Consider the following 17352-nt stretch of genomic DNA (forward strand, 5'->3'; position numbering starts at 1 on the left):
AGTCAAAAGTGCAAAGGGCAGAGAACCAGTGAGAAATTTGTCCTGCCCAGTCCTCGGGCTTGGGTGCTCTGTTAGGAGAGTGATCTTGCCTCTGGGAACCAGGGGGGTATTTTCGTTGTTCAATGTCCCCAGATGCTGAGTTGTTCCCTGATCTTTTTCTCAATGTGTTCTGGTTTAAAAATTCAGTATTGGGGGGGCTCCTGGGTGGCTCCATCGGTTAAGGGTCTGACTTTGACTCAGGTCATGATCTCAGATCTCGGGATTGGGCCCTGTCGGGGAGTCCACCTCCCGTCTCCCTTTCCCTCTGTCCCTCCCCCTGCTCGCCCTTTCTATGTGTGTATCTCTCTCTCAGATGAACAAGTCAAACTTAAAAAAAATAATAAAAAATTAAAATGCAGCACTACATTCCTAATCTTAGAAAGGGCGTAAGGGTATCAGTTACCTTTCTCCACTGATTGTTTAGTTTTTAATAAAATTTTAATTTGGGGGGCATCTGGGTGGCACAGTGGGTTAAGGGTCCGACTCTCGGTTTCAGCTCAGGTCCTGATCTCAGGGTCATGAAATTGAGCCCCCACTGGGCACTACGCTCAGCATGGAGTCTGCTTGAGATTCTCTCTCCCCTCCCTCTGCCCCTCTCATTTGTGCTCACAGGTGCTCGCTCTCTCTCAAATAAATAAATACTTTTTATTTTAATTTTTAAAAATAAAATTTTAATTTAGGAATAATGTCAGATTCACAGAGAAGTTGCAAAGACAGAACGGAAGGCTCCCCTGTATCCTTCAGCCAGTGTCCTCTGATGTTAACATCTTACACCGCCATGTATATTTAACAGAAGGAAGGAATCAACGTGGGCATATTACTAAGTAATTAAGTAACTAAGCTCCACACTGTTTTTCCTCCTGACGTCCTTTTTCTCTTTCAGGTTCAAATCCAGGATAGCATATTGCGTTTTGTATTTAGTTGTTTTTAAAGAGCAGGAATTCACTCAGGGATGGTCCTCTTGCACGAGTTCTGCAAGAAGAGTTTAAACTTTTCAAGATGGTCAACTGAACTGGTCTGAAAAGCTTAAAGTCTGTATTTCTTTTATTACGTTAATTTCCAAGTCAAACACATGCGCACCTACACATACCCCCAAACCATATATCCTAACTACAGAGTGTTGTTCACCAGGGTTTAGGGTAGAAACCAAGACATATGTTTATTATATATGTCCGTTGCAACAACCTGGTTGTTTCCCTATAAACTCTCCTTAGTACTGAAAATAGATGTTCGGAGCCAGCCCTAAAGACAAGGATGGGGAGAAAGTTTTGCAGGTGTGGCTGCCCACCGGGAAGCTAAGCTTGAAAAGGTAAACAAAATGGGGGCAAGCCATCTGTTCTGTCGGCAGTTGGTGCTTCACAGTTGTTCTTGAGATCGCTGTTAGAGACGCGAAAGAACCACGATTCAAAATCTACTTCTCTGCCGTCAGTGTTCCTTATCGCCTCTCCCTCCGCCAAAACTAAACTCCGTGCGACCCAGATGGGACTCGAACCCACAATCCCCAGCTCCGGAGGCTGATGCCTTATCCATTAGGCCACTGGGTCACCACAGGATCCGGGTTCTCACACCGTCTCCTTACGCGATGCCATCATCGCGCCCCGCCCCGCCCTGCGCGCCGCGGCCTCGAGTCGGGCGCCGAGCGATTTGGGAGCCGCCCCCAGCGGCCGCAGCGCGCGCATGCGCCCCTCTGCTCCCTCCGCCCGTCCCGTCGCCCGCGTCCCCGTGCGCCTGCGCGTGGCCGTCCCTCCCCGTGGGCTGCGTGGCCGGCGTGGGGAAACTTCTGGGCTGCTTTCTGCCTGCGGGGTTCTTCTCGGAAGGTTCTCTGGCCTGGCTGTGCTTTAGGCGCACTTGGGAGAACTTGGACGAAATTCCAATGCCTGTCTCACCTCTGTTCTTATTCTGTTTACCTGAGCCCGGGCGTCTGCATTTTGCAAAGTTCCCTGGGACCGCCTGCTGCCCCTTCTCGCAGAGCCTGAGCTCCTCCCGCACCTACACACCTCACTACCTTCCCGTCCCTTATTGCCCCTCCTACCCTTTCCCGCAGTTAACCCAGCGTGCAGCGTTGTCCCAAACTATTATATGCTGGGGAATGTTGGGGGATCCCAGGGGAACACGTTTTTTTTTTTTTTTCTCCCCCAAATCTGCCCTTCTCCCTCACTCGTTTAACGTCCATTTTTCTCCCCTATCTCCTCTTTATCTCCGGTTTAAAGGGTCCGTCAATACAAAACAATAGGGATTTTGTTTGTTTTTATCTTAACCTGGATCTTGGATAAAGATTCAGAGACTTTTGGGTTCCACAGCATGTGAAGATGCTGTATTCGTGATTTTTAAAAATGCACAATTTCGTTTTCTCCTTAGACACCGAACGCCTGTTCACTGCAGAATTGCATAAAGCATGGGTGAGCCAAACGATGAAAATTGAAATTAACCAGAATTCTACCACGTGGAGCTTTCCACTGTTAACATTGAGGTGTGTATCTTTCAAATCTTCGATACCTGTGTGTCGTATGTCACGTGTTTTCGTACTTGTAAACCCTGAGTCATTAAGGAAATGCTTTTAATGAAAATTAGGACGTTATTAGTAAATAACAATTCACTAATCATTTAGCACTGGTGGTACAGAAATGACAGTGGGTAAAATTGACACCTCAGTGATTCAAGGCAGTAGAACCAAACTAGTAATAGTCATCCTTCATGTTCGCACACAGGCGAAGGGGGTGGAGGTAGCAGGTTCGCTTCAGAACCGCCTTGATGATGCTGTAAGAAATGTCAATTGTATTAACAATTGAGGACGTATCTTTTTAATATTTTTGTATGACAAAATGGGAAGTATACATGAATCACTTCTATCACATACCAAAATACAATTGTTGTCTCCCCCACCACTTTTTTTTTTCTTTTAAAGATTTTATTTGACAGAGACAGGGAGAGATCACAAGCAGGCAGAGAGGCGGGCAGAGAGAGAGAGGGTGAGGCAGGCTCCCTGCTGAGCAGAGAGCCTGATGCGCGCTTGATCCCAGGACCCTGCCCTCCCCCCTTTTTAGAAAAGACATTTCATTTTTAGGTAATCTCTACCCCATGGTGGGACTGGAACTCAGGACCCTGAGATCAAGATTTGCAAGCTCCAGCGACTGATCCAGGCAGGCACCCCACAATGGGCAGTCTTTGAGGGAAAGAAATTGCATGATGTTGTGTTGCAAGCTAAAGCAACCGCTTTTTCCATGGAAAACGGTTTTTACTGGAAAGAATGACTGAGAGACAAACTATGATTATTTAGCCATAGACACACTTGGATTTTCTTCTCTGAAAGCAGCAAAGTTTCAGGCTCATGGCACCAGCACACACAGTCCTGTGGAAGAGAGAGGATCTCTCACACCCAGAGGCCTCAGTAAACATTTTATTTTGTTGTGTTACATCTTCATCACCAAACCAATCCGTGGGTCTGGGAATGGAATGTACGGATTGGCCTAGTCCCTCTCCTGAATCTCCCTCCAAACTATAATAGTTAAGAGTAGAGGGTGGATGGACAACATTGTGTCTTTCAAAGGCAACTTTCAGTTTGGACACCTTATTTCTTTTTTTTTTTTTTTTTTTTAAGATTTTATTTATTTATCAGAGAGAGAGAGGGGGAGAGAGCGAGCACAGGCAGACAGAATGGCAGGCAGAGGCAGAGGGAGAAGCAGGCTCCCTGCCGAGCAAGGAGCCCGATGTGGGACTCGATCCCAGGATGCTGGGATCATGACCTGAGCCTAAGGCAGCTGCTTAACCAACTGAGTCACCCAGGCATCCCATTGGACATCTTATTTCTGTTTCAGGTGTTTTCAGGTGAGGGTACGGAATAGTGGGTGAGAGCATGGCAGCATGGGTCCGACTGCTGTCTGCCATTTACCGGCTGTGTGAACCTGGACAAATGAGTTAACCACTCCTAATTCAGTCTTCTCTTCTGTGAAATGGTACAGGTACTAATAATACTGCAACATAGAGTTGTGAAGATTAGATGTATTAATATACATAAAACACTTAGAACACTTCTGGGCAAATAGTACTCCATATTTTCAAGCAAAAGAAAACTCAATATAACTAGCTTAAAAATGAAGTTTGTCGGGTGACATAATTGCAAAGTTATATAATTACAACCTTCAGAGGTAGGGCAGGCTGTTGATCAGAGCTTTCATGGTTTCTCTACAATTGTCCTATTCAAATTTCTAGGACTCACATCCCCCAGACCAGAAGAACAGAGCCTGCTTTCCTATCTCAAGTCATTAAACAAAAGACATAGGCTTCCCAACTGAATGAATTTAGGTCATATGCTTCCCTGAACCATTCATAGTAGCCAAGAGAATCCCTAGCAAGGACTGGTTTAGGGGTGAATTCTTTCCACATTTTTGCGGTTAGGGGGATGGGATCATACTGAGTATGTGGGAGCCAAATCAACTCCCAGTGAGCCCCACGCCTGCTACACAATGAGTGAAGCTTGCAAAAATGCCTACAATAATGGACAAAGTTCAATGTTTGAATTTATTTATAGTAATAAATACAACCAATACAACATTTCTAAAAATACCATTTTTAGAATACAGAAAAATTGCAGAAAGAAAACAGATCTTTAAGTCTGATGCTCTGATAACCATTTGTGATGCAAGAAACTGCAAACATTTTCAGAAAAGTGTAAAATACAGCATAGAACATACCAGAGCAATTGGCAAAACTTGAATACAGACTATATAATAAATAATATATCAAAATTTAGTTGTCTTAGGGTCCCTGGCAGGCTTAGTGAGTAGAGCATGCAACTATTGATCTCAGGGTCATGAGTTTGAGCCTCAGAATGGGTGTAGAGATTACTAAAACACACACACACAGAAAAACAAAAAAATCTTAAAAAAAAAAAAAATCCTTAAAGGGGCACCTGGGTGGCTCAGTTGGTTAAGGGTTTGCTTTCAGCTCAGGTCTTGATCCCAGGGTCCTGGTATCGAGTTCTGCAACAAGCTCCCTGCTCAGCTGGGGTCTGATTCTCCCTCTGTGCGTGCGCTTTCTCTCTCAAGTAAATAAATAAACCTTAAAAATATCCTTAAACAAAACAAAAAAAAGTACATTTGTCCTGAATTTGATGATTGTGGTTGGTCATATAAGAGAATGTCATCAGAAGATACACACTGAAATATACAGTGGTTAAGGTACAGAATTTCTGAAAGTTATACTTGGTTGGTTCAAATGTATATACATATGTCTTACATATTACTTTTACACACCCACGCTTGTGTGTATGTATGTGTGTGTATACATGAGAAATAGAAAATGTGGCAAAATGTTAACATTTGGCAAATCTGGGTAAAGATTTGCAGCTCTTCTGTATTTTAAAGTATTTAAAAATACTGGAGAAACAGGCATAAGAAACCTTTTATTACCAGATTTGTGGCTTCTATGCAGTCTTTTATGACACAAGCTAAAAAAATAAAAGAACTAAAAAATGCAGGACAAACCTGCCTTAACTTTTCCTTCCATAATGGCCAGGAACCCCTATCAAGTTCCTACTGTGTCCTATCAGGGAGAAAATTCTTAGCAATATGTTTCCATATCAAGATTTTTTTTTTATAACCCACCTCCTCTTTATCAAGACTTTAAAGAAAATTATTTTGCAAGTCAGCTGTGGTGCTGTGGTGTTATGGTTAAAGCAGCCGCCCAGGCAAAGAACCTACTAGCGACGTCCCTAGCATAAGCCTTCTGCCTAGGCCCCAGGTGCTGAGAACTGACCCGCTGCATGCCGGGATCTGGAGTCTTTCTTCATCCAACTGCAAAGCCTTCTGGGATTGCCCGGCCGCTCCCATATCTCGCGATGCTATCATCTCTACTTCTTGGCCCTGTGACACCCCCCCTCCCAACTTAACGTGTTTTTTAAATTCGCCAATGGGCACGCAGCGTAGGCTCGAACTGGCCAATCCGAATGCGGGGACACCGGGAAATTTAAATCGCGCCGGCCGGCTGCACGAGCCACACCGTCTTTGGGGTGATCCGTGGTGGACGTTTTGAGGGCAGCTGACCTGCAGCCTGCGCGTCCCGGACCGCCTCCCGTGGAAGCCTGAGCCGGCCGTGTAGGTACGAACTCAGGCCGGAGCCCGGCCCGAGTGATAACGGCAGACGTGCAGGCCGCCCTCCGCTTGCGGGTGGCGGGTGGCGGGAGGGGAGGCCGGGAGCACACGCCCGACCTGGCTCTCGGCCTCCCTGGTTGGCGAGGCCCCGGGGGCGTCGTTCGTTGACGAGGCGGGTGTTCCGCGGTACGAGTGCTTGGGTTTTAGGGCGCCGAGGCTCTGCGAACCGCGGCGAGACCTCTGGCGCGTCGCGGCCGGGAAAATCCGTGCGGCCCGAGGGCGAGAGTCCCGGGAGACGGCCCGGCGCCTCTGGCCGGTCCTCCGCCGGTTTCCCCGTTGCATCTTCCCGGGTGGGGGGCAGGGGCAGGGCCTGGAGATGGGGTTGGCGGTTGGAAGAACTGACTCTTAACACGTAGGCCCAGGGCTGGCTGTGACACAGCGTCGGAAAAGAACATCACGGAATGAAAGATAACGAATTAAAAGGAGGATTTGTACTTTGTCCCCTTTTGGCGATCGCTCTTAAAGATCTCAGTGTGAAGGGAGGACAGTTGATCGCAGTCTGATTAAATGCATTCACTCGAAATTCCTGCAGATGAGAATGTTGGCGAGATGCTGCGGATGCAGAACTGTGTCTCGAGTTTTCAGTGGTGACACAAAATGTTGGGGGAGACTCCGTAATGTGATGACGAGTCCAATGTTTCATTTTCAGCCGTGGAGAATCTACCTATTTTGGCCATTTAAAGACAATAGGGAGAGCCTCCGGGATATGGATTTATTGCTGCTAGGACATGGGTTTTAACTGTGAGCTGAGTTCCCCCACTTTTCCTAAAATTAACTACTTAATTGAAATAGTCCAGTTGCACTGTCCAGTATGGTAGTCACCCAGCCGATGTGGCTAGTCCGGACTGGGATATGCTGTAAGCCTAAAGTACACACAAGATTTCGGAGAATTTGTATGAAAAGAAGTGTAAAATATCTCAGTAACTCCAAATACTATGTAACATGTTGAAATGAGAGCATTATTGGATGTGTTGGGTTAAAGTAGATTAAAATTAATTTCACTAGTTTCTTTTTGCTTTTTTGAAAAATGTGCTTACTAGGAAATTTAAATTTATACAGGGTGCTTTCTGTTTCTGATGGACAGCACTGCTCCAGGAAGTCAAAGTCCTTCCGAAGGGAGGGGACTAATACTGTCTGGCCAGTTCACTATTTCATGGTGCTGAAAAAGAAAGTTGCTCCTGTAATAGACAAGTGTGCCTCCAGTATATGCTCGATAATTCTGTGAATGCTTTTATCGACAAAGCAGAATGATAAAAGGGAAATTTTTTTTCTCTCCATCTTACAGCTTTCTCCCTTTGTCTCATAACCATGTCCACCAACGAGAATGCTAATTCACCAGCTGCCCGCCTTAACAGATTCAAGAACAAGGGGAAAGACAGTACAGTGAGTACCTTCTGTTGCTTTCCTATGGTATTTTTTAAATGCAAAAGCTATTTGGGAAGGGATCAGAGCTTTGAGGAAATTTGAAATAAATGTCCTCACTTAGCAGCAAAAACTGATATAGTAGGTGAAGTGGTTTATCTTTCTCCAAGGAAATGAGGCGGCGTCGAATAGAAGTTAATGTGGAGCTGAGGAAAGCGAAGAAAGATGACCAGATGCTGAAAAGGAGAAACGTAAGCTCGTTTCCCGATGATGCTACCTCTCCACTGCAGGAAAACCGCAACAACCAGGTAAATACATACTTTAGATAATGAATTATGGCAAACCCACAAAATCAATATGGTGCTTTTTTTAGAAATTTAAATAATAAGGGCGCCTGGCTGGCCCAGTCGCTTAAGAATCTGACTCTCTATCTCAGCTCAGGTCTTGATCTTAGGCTTGTGAGCCCAGAGCCCCGCACTGGGCTCCACACGGGGTATGGAGCCTACTAAAAGAAAGAAAGAAATTTAAATAACATTCCTAGTCTAATGGTTTTAACTATGGACTCTGTGAAGAGCTTTTTTAATGTTCCCAGTCAATAATTCTGTTATGTTGTCTTCTTTCCTGTCCACTCTCCATAATCTGCTGAAGCTGATTCCAAGATCTCCTTTAGCTCTAAACTCCCTTCGGGTTTCCCTGTATTTCTAGCCACCAGTTCAGTCCGCAACTGGCCATTCCAGTGTTAACTGAAAGTTAGTGTGTCTGGGACCAATCACTTTCTGGCTTTTTTGGGTGTGCCCTATTTTTTTTCCCCCAAAGATTTTATTTATTTATTTGACAGAGAAATCACAAGTAGGCAGAGGGCGAGGGGGAAGCAGTCTCCCCACGGAGCAGAGCCGAATGCGGAACTCCATCCCAGGACCTCGAGACTGTGACCTGAGCTGAAGGCAGAGGCTTAACCTATGGAGCCACCTAGGCACCCTTTGGTGTACCTTATTTTTTGTGCTTGTCAACCAGCTCTGTTCAAATCTTTTCCCTTCCGAAATATTTTCAGTGGTCTTCTAATTTATCTTTTCTTTTCATTCTGTGCTACATACTGTTTACCTAAATATAGTCTTAAAATACTGCTTTATAGGCACTTGGGTGGTTCAGTGAGTTAAAGCCTCTGCCTCCGGCTCAGGTCATGATCTCAGGGTCCTGGGATGGAGCCGCACATCGGGTTCTCTGCTCTGTGGGGAGCCTGCTTCCTCCTGTCTCTCTGCCTGCCTCTCTGCCTACTTGTTATCTCTGTCTGTCAAATACATAAATAAAATCCTAAATAAAATACTGCTTTAGACCTCTTCTTTGCTTAAAAACTTTGGTAGTTTTATTTTTTATTTATTTTTTTATTTTTAAGATTTTATTTATTTATTTGACAGAGAGAGATCACAAGTAGGCAGAGTCAGAGTCAGGTGAGGGTAGGGTGGGGAAGCAGGCTCCCTGCTGAGCTGAGAGCCCAATGCTGGGCTCGATCCCGAGACCCTGGGATCATGACCTGAGCGGAAGGCAGAAGCTTTAACTCATTGAGCCACCCAGGTGCCCGGTAAAAACTTTGGTAGTCTTAAATCCATATTCTTGGGTGCCTGGGTGGCTCAGTGGATTAAAGCCTTTGCCTTCCACTCAGGTCATGATCCCAGGGTCCTGGGATTGAGCCTCTCATCTGGCTCTCTGCTCAGCAGGGAGCCTGCTTCCCCCACCCACCCACCCCCCTGCCTGCCTTTCTGCCTACTTGTGATGTCTCTCTCCGTCAAATAAATAAATAAAATCCTTTAAAAAAATCCACATTGTTTGAAAAAAATTTTTTTGTAAATTTATCTTTTTTATCTTTCAAAGGTACGGGAACCTTTAGTGCCTCCATTTTTTTTCCCCCGGGGTACTATATTCAGATCCTATCTTCTTCTAGCACTCCTTGGTCAACCTAGCAGGAAAAATGTTCCCTTTTCAGAATTCCCAAAGCATCCCAGCTGTGCACTAAAGATGGAGAGTAAATGCTAACAGAACATGAAGAGTCACCATTTGTTTTATGGTTATCTGTTTTTTTGCATTTTCCTTGTTAAGTTCTAACAACTTTTCCTATGGAAAAGGGGATGCTGTCTTTTTGAGTCAACTATAGCCCCGATTCTCAAACTCTTCTACTGAGATTACAACATGAAACATTTCGTAGCACTGCACTGTGGAAATGCGTAGATTGTAAGCTGAGATATGAAAATCCCCAGCACGCTGCCCACATAACTCCATCCCTTTCTCCCTAACAGCGTGTCTGAAAGCAAGTGATTGAGGCTAATGTAGGACCAACCTTCATACTGCCCTAATTTCATTTACTAAATTGTTCACTGTTTCCTCTCTTCGTGACAGAATGCTAGGGTTGTTCTCCTTATCTGGAGATTCCAGGGAGTCATACACCAAGCTTGAGCCCTGTTCCGTATATGAAAGAACAAATATTTAATAGCCAAAAGTAAACATAAGGCTAAACTTTTTAGTAACTGATTATAAACCTAAAAATGTCTTCACAATGGCAAGTAGGGAGCTTATTGTTTGTATTTAACCTTAAAAATGATAAAAAGGATTTGTGAAATTAATACCACTGTCTTCTCGCAGGGCACTGTAAATTGGTCAGTTGATGACATTGTCAAGGGCATAAATAGCAACAATTTGGAAAGCCAGCTCCAGGCTACTCAAGCTGCTAGGTAAGTCTTTTCTGCCAAAGCACGGGTAACCTAAGATAGCAGACCTTTTGGATTTTTTTTGGTGGGAAAGAGACAGAGGGCATGGGAAAAGTAAAGGTTAAGTTGCCCGTAGGTCTGTTTTCAGTAGACTCTTCCCTTAGGTGAAACTGATTTTGCGTAAATCACAGTTGCCAGAAGTCCTGCTCATCCCCAGTGATAATTGCTGTTACCCTTTTCATAACCTTTTAAGTAGATTACAAAGTTTTTGTCAAGGTGGCATTTCCACTTGGCATCAGAGAATGGAAGAATTATTTAGTAGGTGGGATTGGCACGTTCATTTAAAATGGTGCATTTACTCTTACCTTCTGTCACATACAAATATTTGTGACATCCATAACAAAGAATTAATAATTTGTATAGAGACAGTGTGCTGAAAAACAAATCCAAGTAACAAGTGGTAAAGGAGAAGATACTTCAACTCACTGGTAGTTGGGGAAACATAAATTAACAATGGTAGTGTAATTGCGTCAGTTTCAAAGTGGCCAGATCTAAAGTTTATGGGGATGCACAGAGGAGGCTAATTTACATGACTGGTAATATTTCAATTCTGGAAAGAAGATAGTTCAGGACACCACGTGTGGCAGCAGTCACAGAACTGTTCAGCAGAACAGAACCAGTCTGTTCATCTCTGCTCAAATCCCAGGAGATCTCAACATTAAGTACGTTACTAAGAGGCTGTCTCAAGTTCTAAAGCCTTGAATTGCATTTTATATTGATTTTTAAAGTTAACAGACTTCTCTTGTTAATCATCTTCAACTTCTGTTTCCCTTAGGAAACTGCTTTCTCGGGAAAAGCAGCCCCCCATAGACAACATAATCCGGGCTGGTTTGATTCCAAAATTTGTGTCCTTCTTGGGCAGAACTGATTGTAGTCCCATTCAGTTTGAATCCGCTTGGGCTCTCACCAACATTGCTTCCGGGACCTCCGAACAGACCAAGGCTGTGGTCGACGGAGGCGCGATCCCAGCCTTCATTTCCCTGTTGGCATCTTCCCACGCCCACATCAGCGAACAGGCTGTGTGGGCGCTAGGAAACATTGCAGGTACTTGGGCTTAAAATTCTGTCTCTTGGGGATATGGACATTGGGGAGGGTCTGTGCTATGGTGAGTGCTGTGAAATGTGTAAACCTGGCGATTGACAGACCTGTACCCCTGGGGATAAAAATACGTTACACGTTTATTAAATAATTGTGAGCCAATACTGATTTGTCCCTAAATAAAACTGTTCTGAAAAAGTCAAACATTTCCAAATAAATAAATAAATAAATGAAATTCTTCTGTCTCTAATCACACTGAGGTTGTCCTAAGGAGTAGGGAGCTGTGTGTTAGGATTTAAGCTTGCTGGCTTCTCGTGCTTGCGCGGGTGCCAGTGGCATCTCATAAGTAGATGAAGGAGTTTCCAGGAGTGTTGTCTTTGTGTGGGGAAGCTGATGCGCTCCGTCACTGAACATGGGTGGTGCTAGACAAGTAGATTCTGATGAACCTTGCCTCTTTGTTTTAGGGGACGGTTCCGTTTTTCGAGACTTGGTTATCAAGTACGGTGCGGTTGATCCGCTTCTGGCTCTCCTCGCGGTTCCGGATATGTCATCGTTAGCAGTAAGTTACGACTGAAGTCGGGTGACTCACTTCTTGATTCTAAGTTTTTGCACCCTGTCAAAGTATAGAGGTTATCTCACTGCATTTCTCTTTCCCCTTAGTGTGGCTACTTACGTAACCTGACTTGGACACTTTCAAACCTTTGTCGCAACAAGAACCCCGCACCCCCGCTAGATGCCGTCGAGCAGATTCTTCCTACCTTAGTTCGTCTCCTGCATCACGATGATCCAGAGGTCTTGGCAGATACCTGCTGGGCCATCTCCTACCTGACGGATGGTCCAAACGAACGGATTGAAATGGTCGTGAAAACAGGAGTTGTGCCCCAGCTTGTGAAGCTTCTAGGAGCTACTGAGTTGCCCATTGTGGTAAGTTGTAACTTTTTAACAAGAATACAGACCATAGGAAGTATGGTCAGTTGATACTAGTGTCGACACATTGTCTGTTTTAGACCACGAGAGGAGCCTCTGACTTGTCAGACCTTTAGGGTGTAGAATTTTTGAGTAGTGCTGGAAGAAATAAATGATAACCGTTGGCATCAGCTTTTTTTTTTTTTCCTTTTCAGACTCCTGCGCTAAGAGCCATAGGAAATATTGTCACTGGGACAGATGAACAGACTCAGGTTGTAATAGACGCAGGAGCGCTTGCTATCTTTCCCAGCCTGCTAACGAACCCCAAAACTAATATTCAGAAGGAAGCCACGTGGACAATGTCAAACATCACAGCTGGCCGCCAGGACCAGATACAGCAAGTTGTGAATCACGGATTAGTCCCGTTCCTCGTTGGTGTTCTCTCTAAGGTAATGAGGTCTTACTACTTGGTCAAAGGTTGCTAGTACTTCCGGATGGACATTTGGTAGAGCTGTGCTTGGTAAGATTCTTAATGAACTAGTGTTGGGTTCTAAGTCCTTTGTTAAATAGTGGCCAGTAACCCCTTTCACTTAAGGTTGGAAGGAATCAGTAGTTTTAGTCCTTGTTTTTCTATAACCGCACTTTTGGGATCTTATTTTTACAGTTGTTCTGAAGTAAACTTGTTGCCTTATGTTTATTAGGCAGACTTTAAGACACAAAAGGAAGCTGTGTGGGCTGTGACCAACTATACAAGTGGTGGGACAGTTGAACAGATAGTATACCTCGTCCATTGTGGCATAATAGAACCACTGATGAACCTCTTAACTGCGAAGGATACCAAAATTATTCTGGTCATTCTGGATGCCATTTCCAACATCTTTCAGGTAAGTCATAAGGTAGCATTTGAATTGGGGTTTGATGGTAATGGATGATAACCAGACTCAGGGAGGGCAGCTAAGTTTACTTAGTAGCCACAGAATTAGAAAGGCTGTTAATGTGGGGCACACTCTTGGTAAGACATGACAAGGGATTATAAGAGATTTAAAAGAGATGACAAGTGGGTGACCTGAATTGAAATCAAGTCAATATGTGGACACGATTCATTCCTATCTATTTTGCCAGAAATCTTTAATTCTCCAATGTCCTACTGAATTTTGGTGCAATTAAATTTTGATGACTTAGTTATCTAATTTTATTTTTCTTCTGGTTCCCTTCCTTTTAACCCGAGTATGCTAGCATGTGGCACTTTGTCACAGTGGTTGGAGTTAAGTAGGTTCTACCTAATGGCTTTAAATTCCTGATTATGGAAATTTTATCTAGAAGAGTCAAGTCTAGTCTAGAATAATGATGCTTGGTGTATCCATTACCCAGCATAAATAATTTGTCAGCATTTGGCCTATTTTCCTACTCCCCCTTACTTAAACCCTCTAAATTATTTTGAAGCAAATAAATTATTTCATATGTAAATATTTATGTACCCTAAAGTTTGAGGACTTTAAAAAAGATGGGGCACCTGGGTGGCTCAGTCGTTAAGCGTCTGCCTTCAGCTCAGGTCATGATCCCAGGGTCTTGGGACGGAGTCCCACATCAGGCTCCCTGCTCAGTGGGGAGTCTGCTTCTCCCTCTCCCATTCCCCCTGCTTGTGTGCTCTCTCGGTGTCCTCCTGTCAAATAAATATATAAAATCTTTAAAATAAATAAAGCTAACCACAATACCATTTTTATACTTAATACATTCTTGATATCAGCAAGTAATCCAATCAGGATAATTTATTTTTATACGCCTTAGGCCATATTTGCCCTTAGACAGTGGTTCTCTGCCTTGACTACACTTTGGTGTTATCTGAGGTGCTTTTTATTTTTATTTTTATTTTTTTTTATTTGTTTATTTGACAGAGATCACAAGGAGACAGAGGCAGGCAGAGAGAGAGAGGGAAGCGGGCTCCCTGCTCATCGGGGAGCCTGCTTCCTCCTCTCTCTCTGTCGCCTGCCTGCCTTGCCTACTTGTGATCTCTGTCTGTCAAATAAATAAATAAAATCTTTTAAAAATAAATAAAAAGGATTCTATTTCTGTATTAGTTCACTCATTTGTTCATTTATGAGACAGAGCCTGTCGGGGAGGGAGAGGGAGAGAGAATCTCAGCAGACCAAGTGCTGAGCGCACCGCGGGGCACAGTCCCAGGACCCCTGAGATGATGAGCTGAAACCAAGAGTCAGAGCTTAACCGGCTGAGCCACCCAGGTGCCTCTGATGTGCTCTTATAAGAGAGGAATTTTTGTTCCCATCACAGACCCACTGAACCTGGACATGGTGGTGTTTTTAAAGTTGCCCAGGTGATTTTGATGCACAGGAATGAGAGAACTACTGTAAGATCTGGCTGAGCGAGAACAGATCTCATCTCCCTTGAATTTTTAGAAAATGCAAACTGGAGATAAAACCATCTCATAGGATTGTCGAAGGAACTTTCAAGTGGTTTTCTGATGTGTCAATATGCAAACATGAACATTGTTTTTATTAAAATAGAACCTTCAGTAAATTCCAGTAAACTTGGACTTTTTTTAGGCTGCTGAGAAACTAGGTGAAACTGAGAAACTTAGTATAATGATTGAAGAATGTGGAGGTTTGGACAAAATCGAGGCTCTGCAAAACCATGAAAATGAGTCTGTGTACAAAGCTTCATTAAACTTGATTGAAAAGTATTTCTCTGTAGAGGTGAGTGACATGGTAACGTTAACGAGATTTTGGGAAGAACACAAAGTCAAGCCCCTAAGTTTTTTTTCATTATATTTTTCAAATGAGTCCTGTGCCCTTGTTCAATATGGCAAAATATCAGTGTGAGTAAGACATGGTGTACATAGTTGCTCCTTAAATGTTTGGCTTGATGGTCATATAATCTTTAACTAGAAATTTTAAAGATTTTTAAAAATCCCCACTCTGCTTCGAATGAATAGTGTTATTAGAGACTTAATATCTCCAGAGTAAGTTTGTGTAGGAGTTGATGGAGAAGTGGGCCAACCCCACGCATAGGCCATCTTCCATTTCCTACTGAAAAGTGACGGGTGGGTAAGAAAATGTTCGTTGTGCTAGCGTTCCTTTGCCCATTCAGAATCTTCCTTTCCCAGTTGCTCCAGAATTGGCAAGTTTTAGCAGCCCTCCCTCCCCTATTCCAAATACTGAAATGTGGTTCAGCATCAAAGGTGTGATAAGCAGATGAAGACCTTCAGAGTAAATACAGACTTCTCGGCAGACTACTGCCTGGAAATGTGCTATGTTTGCAGAATTACATCGTTTGGTTTTGTTTTTTAATACTTCCAGGAAGAGGAAGATCAGAATGTTGTGCCAGAAACTACCTCTGAAGGCTATACGTTCCAGGTTCAGGATGGCACTGCTGGGACCTTTAACTTTTAGCTTGTACAGCCGACGCAGAAAGTTGTTTGTGGTGTGCTTTGTTTGGTAGAAGTTTGTCTTACTGTTTCTCTACTAAGAACTCTTTTTAAATGTGTTTTGTTATTGTAGCACTTTTTACAACAAAACTCTACTTGACCAGTTCCAAACTGTAAAAACTGTATGAAGCTCCTCCTGCCAGTGGGTTTCTTATTTCTATGTGGACTCTCCTCTCTTGCAGTGTCCTGTAAATAAAGATTAAATTCCACCCTTTTCTTTACTTTACCGTTCCTATGTCCTGCTTTTTCTGACTTGGAGTTTGTTTTTTTTTTTAAGACTTTATTTTAAGATTTTATTTATTTATTTGACAGAGAGAGAGAGGGATCACAAGGAGGCAGAGAGGCAGGCAGAGAGAGAGGGGGAAGCAGGCTCCCTGCTGAGCAGGAATCCCGATACGGGGCTCGATCCCAGGACCCATGAGATCATGATCTGAGCCGAAGGCAGAGGCTTAACCCACTGAGCCACCCAGGAGTCCCTGATTTGGAGTTAAGATTGCAGGTGAAGGGTCCGGGACCCAAACCCTTACGAGTAAGCAGAGGTGTGGTTCTGGTTGCAGATACCGTTTGACGTCAGGTTTGTGAGGCTGTCAAGGATACCAGGGTGATGACTTTTTTTCCTGCCCACTTCTGAGTTCTGGCTTTGCTCTAGGCTTCTTCCATTCTTTGTAACTAATGGCTGTGGGCGCTTCCGGGTGTCATATTTTGTACACACTAGTCAGAATAGAATTTTTCAGAAATTTTCATAGAAAAATGAATAAAAATTCCTAGAAACCCTCAGCCAGGGTCGTCTTAAATCTCGCTGGCCAGAGAGATGGGATTAAAAAAAGTGTATGTATATTATTTTTTTAAAAAGATATTAGCTATTTATTTGACAGAGATCACAAGTAGGCAGAGAGAGAAAGAGAGGGGGAATCTGGTTCTCTGCTGAACAGAGATCATGACCCGAGCCAAAGGCAGAGGCTTAACCCACTGAGCCACCCAGGTGCTCCTATATATGTATATTAAATGTAATTGCAGGTGGTCTCGAGCTACAGGTAGCATTCATTTCTCCCAAACTTCAAGGCAGCACGTGGTTTCGGAGGGGTACGTTGGTTTACCCAGATGTTGTTTAAGGGGTGGGGTCCGAGTGGCTTCTCTCTTAAGTTTATTGCCCATCTGCCCTTTCTGTCCAGTCCAGGTGTTAAGCCACTAATCTAAAGAATGGTTATGCTATTAGCAGTGTAGGAAATGGATGCGGGGGAGAGGGAGGGTTAGCCGAAGTGCCCCAGAGGTCAGGACGAATGAAATGCACCTTGAAAGCACTCCTGTCCGGTCCTCTGCGGCTGGCGGGAAAGCGGGGACCCGGCCTCCCTCCGCAGCTGAAACCGGCCAGCTCCGCCGGCTTGTTCTCCCAGAGAAGCTCCAGAGCTAGGGGGTGGCGTGGGCTTTTGGGTTGAAGACGAGAATTCGAAGAGCTACTGTATTCAGTAAAATAAGCTGGTCTGCAAGTCAGTGGTAGTATGATGCAACAGATTTCCGTGTACTTGGTCTCCGTAGGAAGGAAAGTAAGGATATTCTCAGCCCCTTCAGTTCAACCTGCGCCTGAGCATGTTTTGCCTTTTGCAGGTAACCGGCTTTTAAAGTGGCCGCTACAAAATACACACATTTAATGCTTAGG

The 17352-nt window shown here is 44.1% G+C and overlaps 1 protein-coding gene and 1 non-coding gene across 4 annotated transcripts; one reads left to right on the forward strand and one right to left on the reverse strand.

Moving 5' to 3' along the window:
• Nucleotides 1-1510: 1510 nt before the first annotated feature.
• TRNAR-CCG lies at nucleotides 1511-1583 on the reverse strand. Its single transcript has one exon. It is a non-coding gene; the product is annotated as a tRNA-Arg (tRNA).
• An 822-nt stretch (nucleotides 1584-2405) lies between these two features.
• KPNA2 (karyopherin subunit alpha 2) lies at nucleotides 2406-15916 on the forward strand. Of its 3 annotated transcripts, none has more exons than XM_044247620.1 (11): nucleotides 2406-2509; nucleotides 7474-7571; nucleotides 7721-7858; nucleotides 10185-10273; nucleotides 11085-11353; nucleotides 11812-11906; nucleotides 12008-12271; nucleotides 12469-12702; nucleotides 12955-13137; nucleotides 14815-14964; nucleotides 15568-15916. In XM_044247620.1, the coding sequence occupies exons 2-11, from the start codon at nucleotides 7497-7499 to the stop codon at nucleotides 15658-15660; spliced, it is 1590 nt and encodes a 529-aa protein (XP_044103555.1). In that variant the 5' UTR covers nucleotides 2406-2509; nucleotides 7474-7496; the 3' UTR covers nucleotides 15661-15916. The 3 variants fall into 3 exon arrangements, with proteins under 3 accessions (XP_044103555.1, XP_044103554.1, XP_044103553.1); XM_044247619.1 differs by lacking the exon at nucleotides 2406-2509 and adding an exon at nucleotides 5960-6131; XM_044247618.1 differs by lacking the exon at nucleotides 2406-2509 and adding an exon at nucleotides 5961-6135.
• Nucleotides 15917-17352: the final 1436 nt, after the last annotated feature.

This window comes from Neovison vison, chromosome 5 (genome assembly GCF_020171115.1).
Source record: "Neovison vison isolate M4711 chromosome 5, ASM_NN_V1, whole genome shotgun sequence".
In the NCBI taxonomy this organism is placed as follows: domain Eukaryota; kingdom Metazoa; phylum Chordata; class Mammalia; order Carnivora; family Mustelidae; genus Neogale; species Neogale vison.

Bases quoted from the DNA above. Each gene is read 5' to 3' on its own strand.
- KPNA2 (XM_044247620.1), top strand. From the start codon at position 7,497: ATGTCCACCAACGAGAATGCTAATTCACCAGCTGCCCGCCTTAACAGA. The intron at 13,138-14,814 runs GTAAGTCATAAG...GACTTTTTTTAG, and splicing joins CCATTTCCAACATCTTTCAG to GCTGCTGAGAAACTAGGTGA. The intron at 14,965-15,567 runs GTGAGTGACATG...TAATACTTCCAG, and splicing joins AAAAGTATTTCTCTGTAGAG to GAAGAGGAAGATCAGAATGT.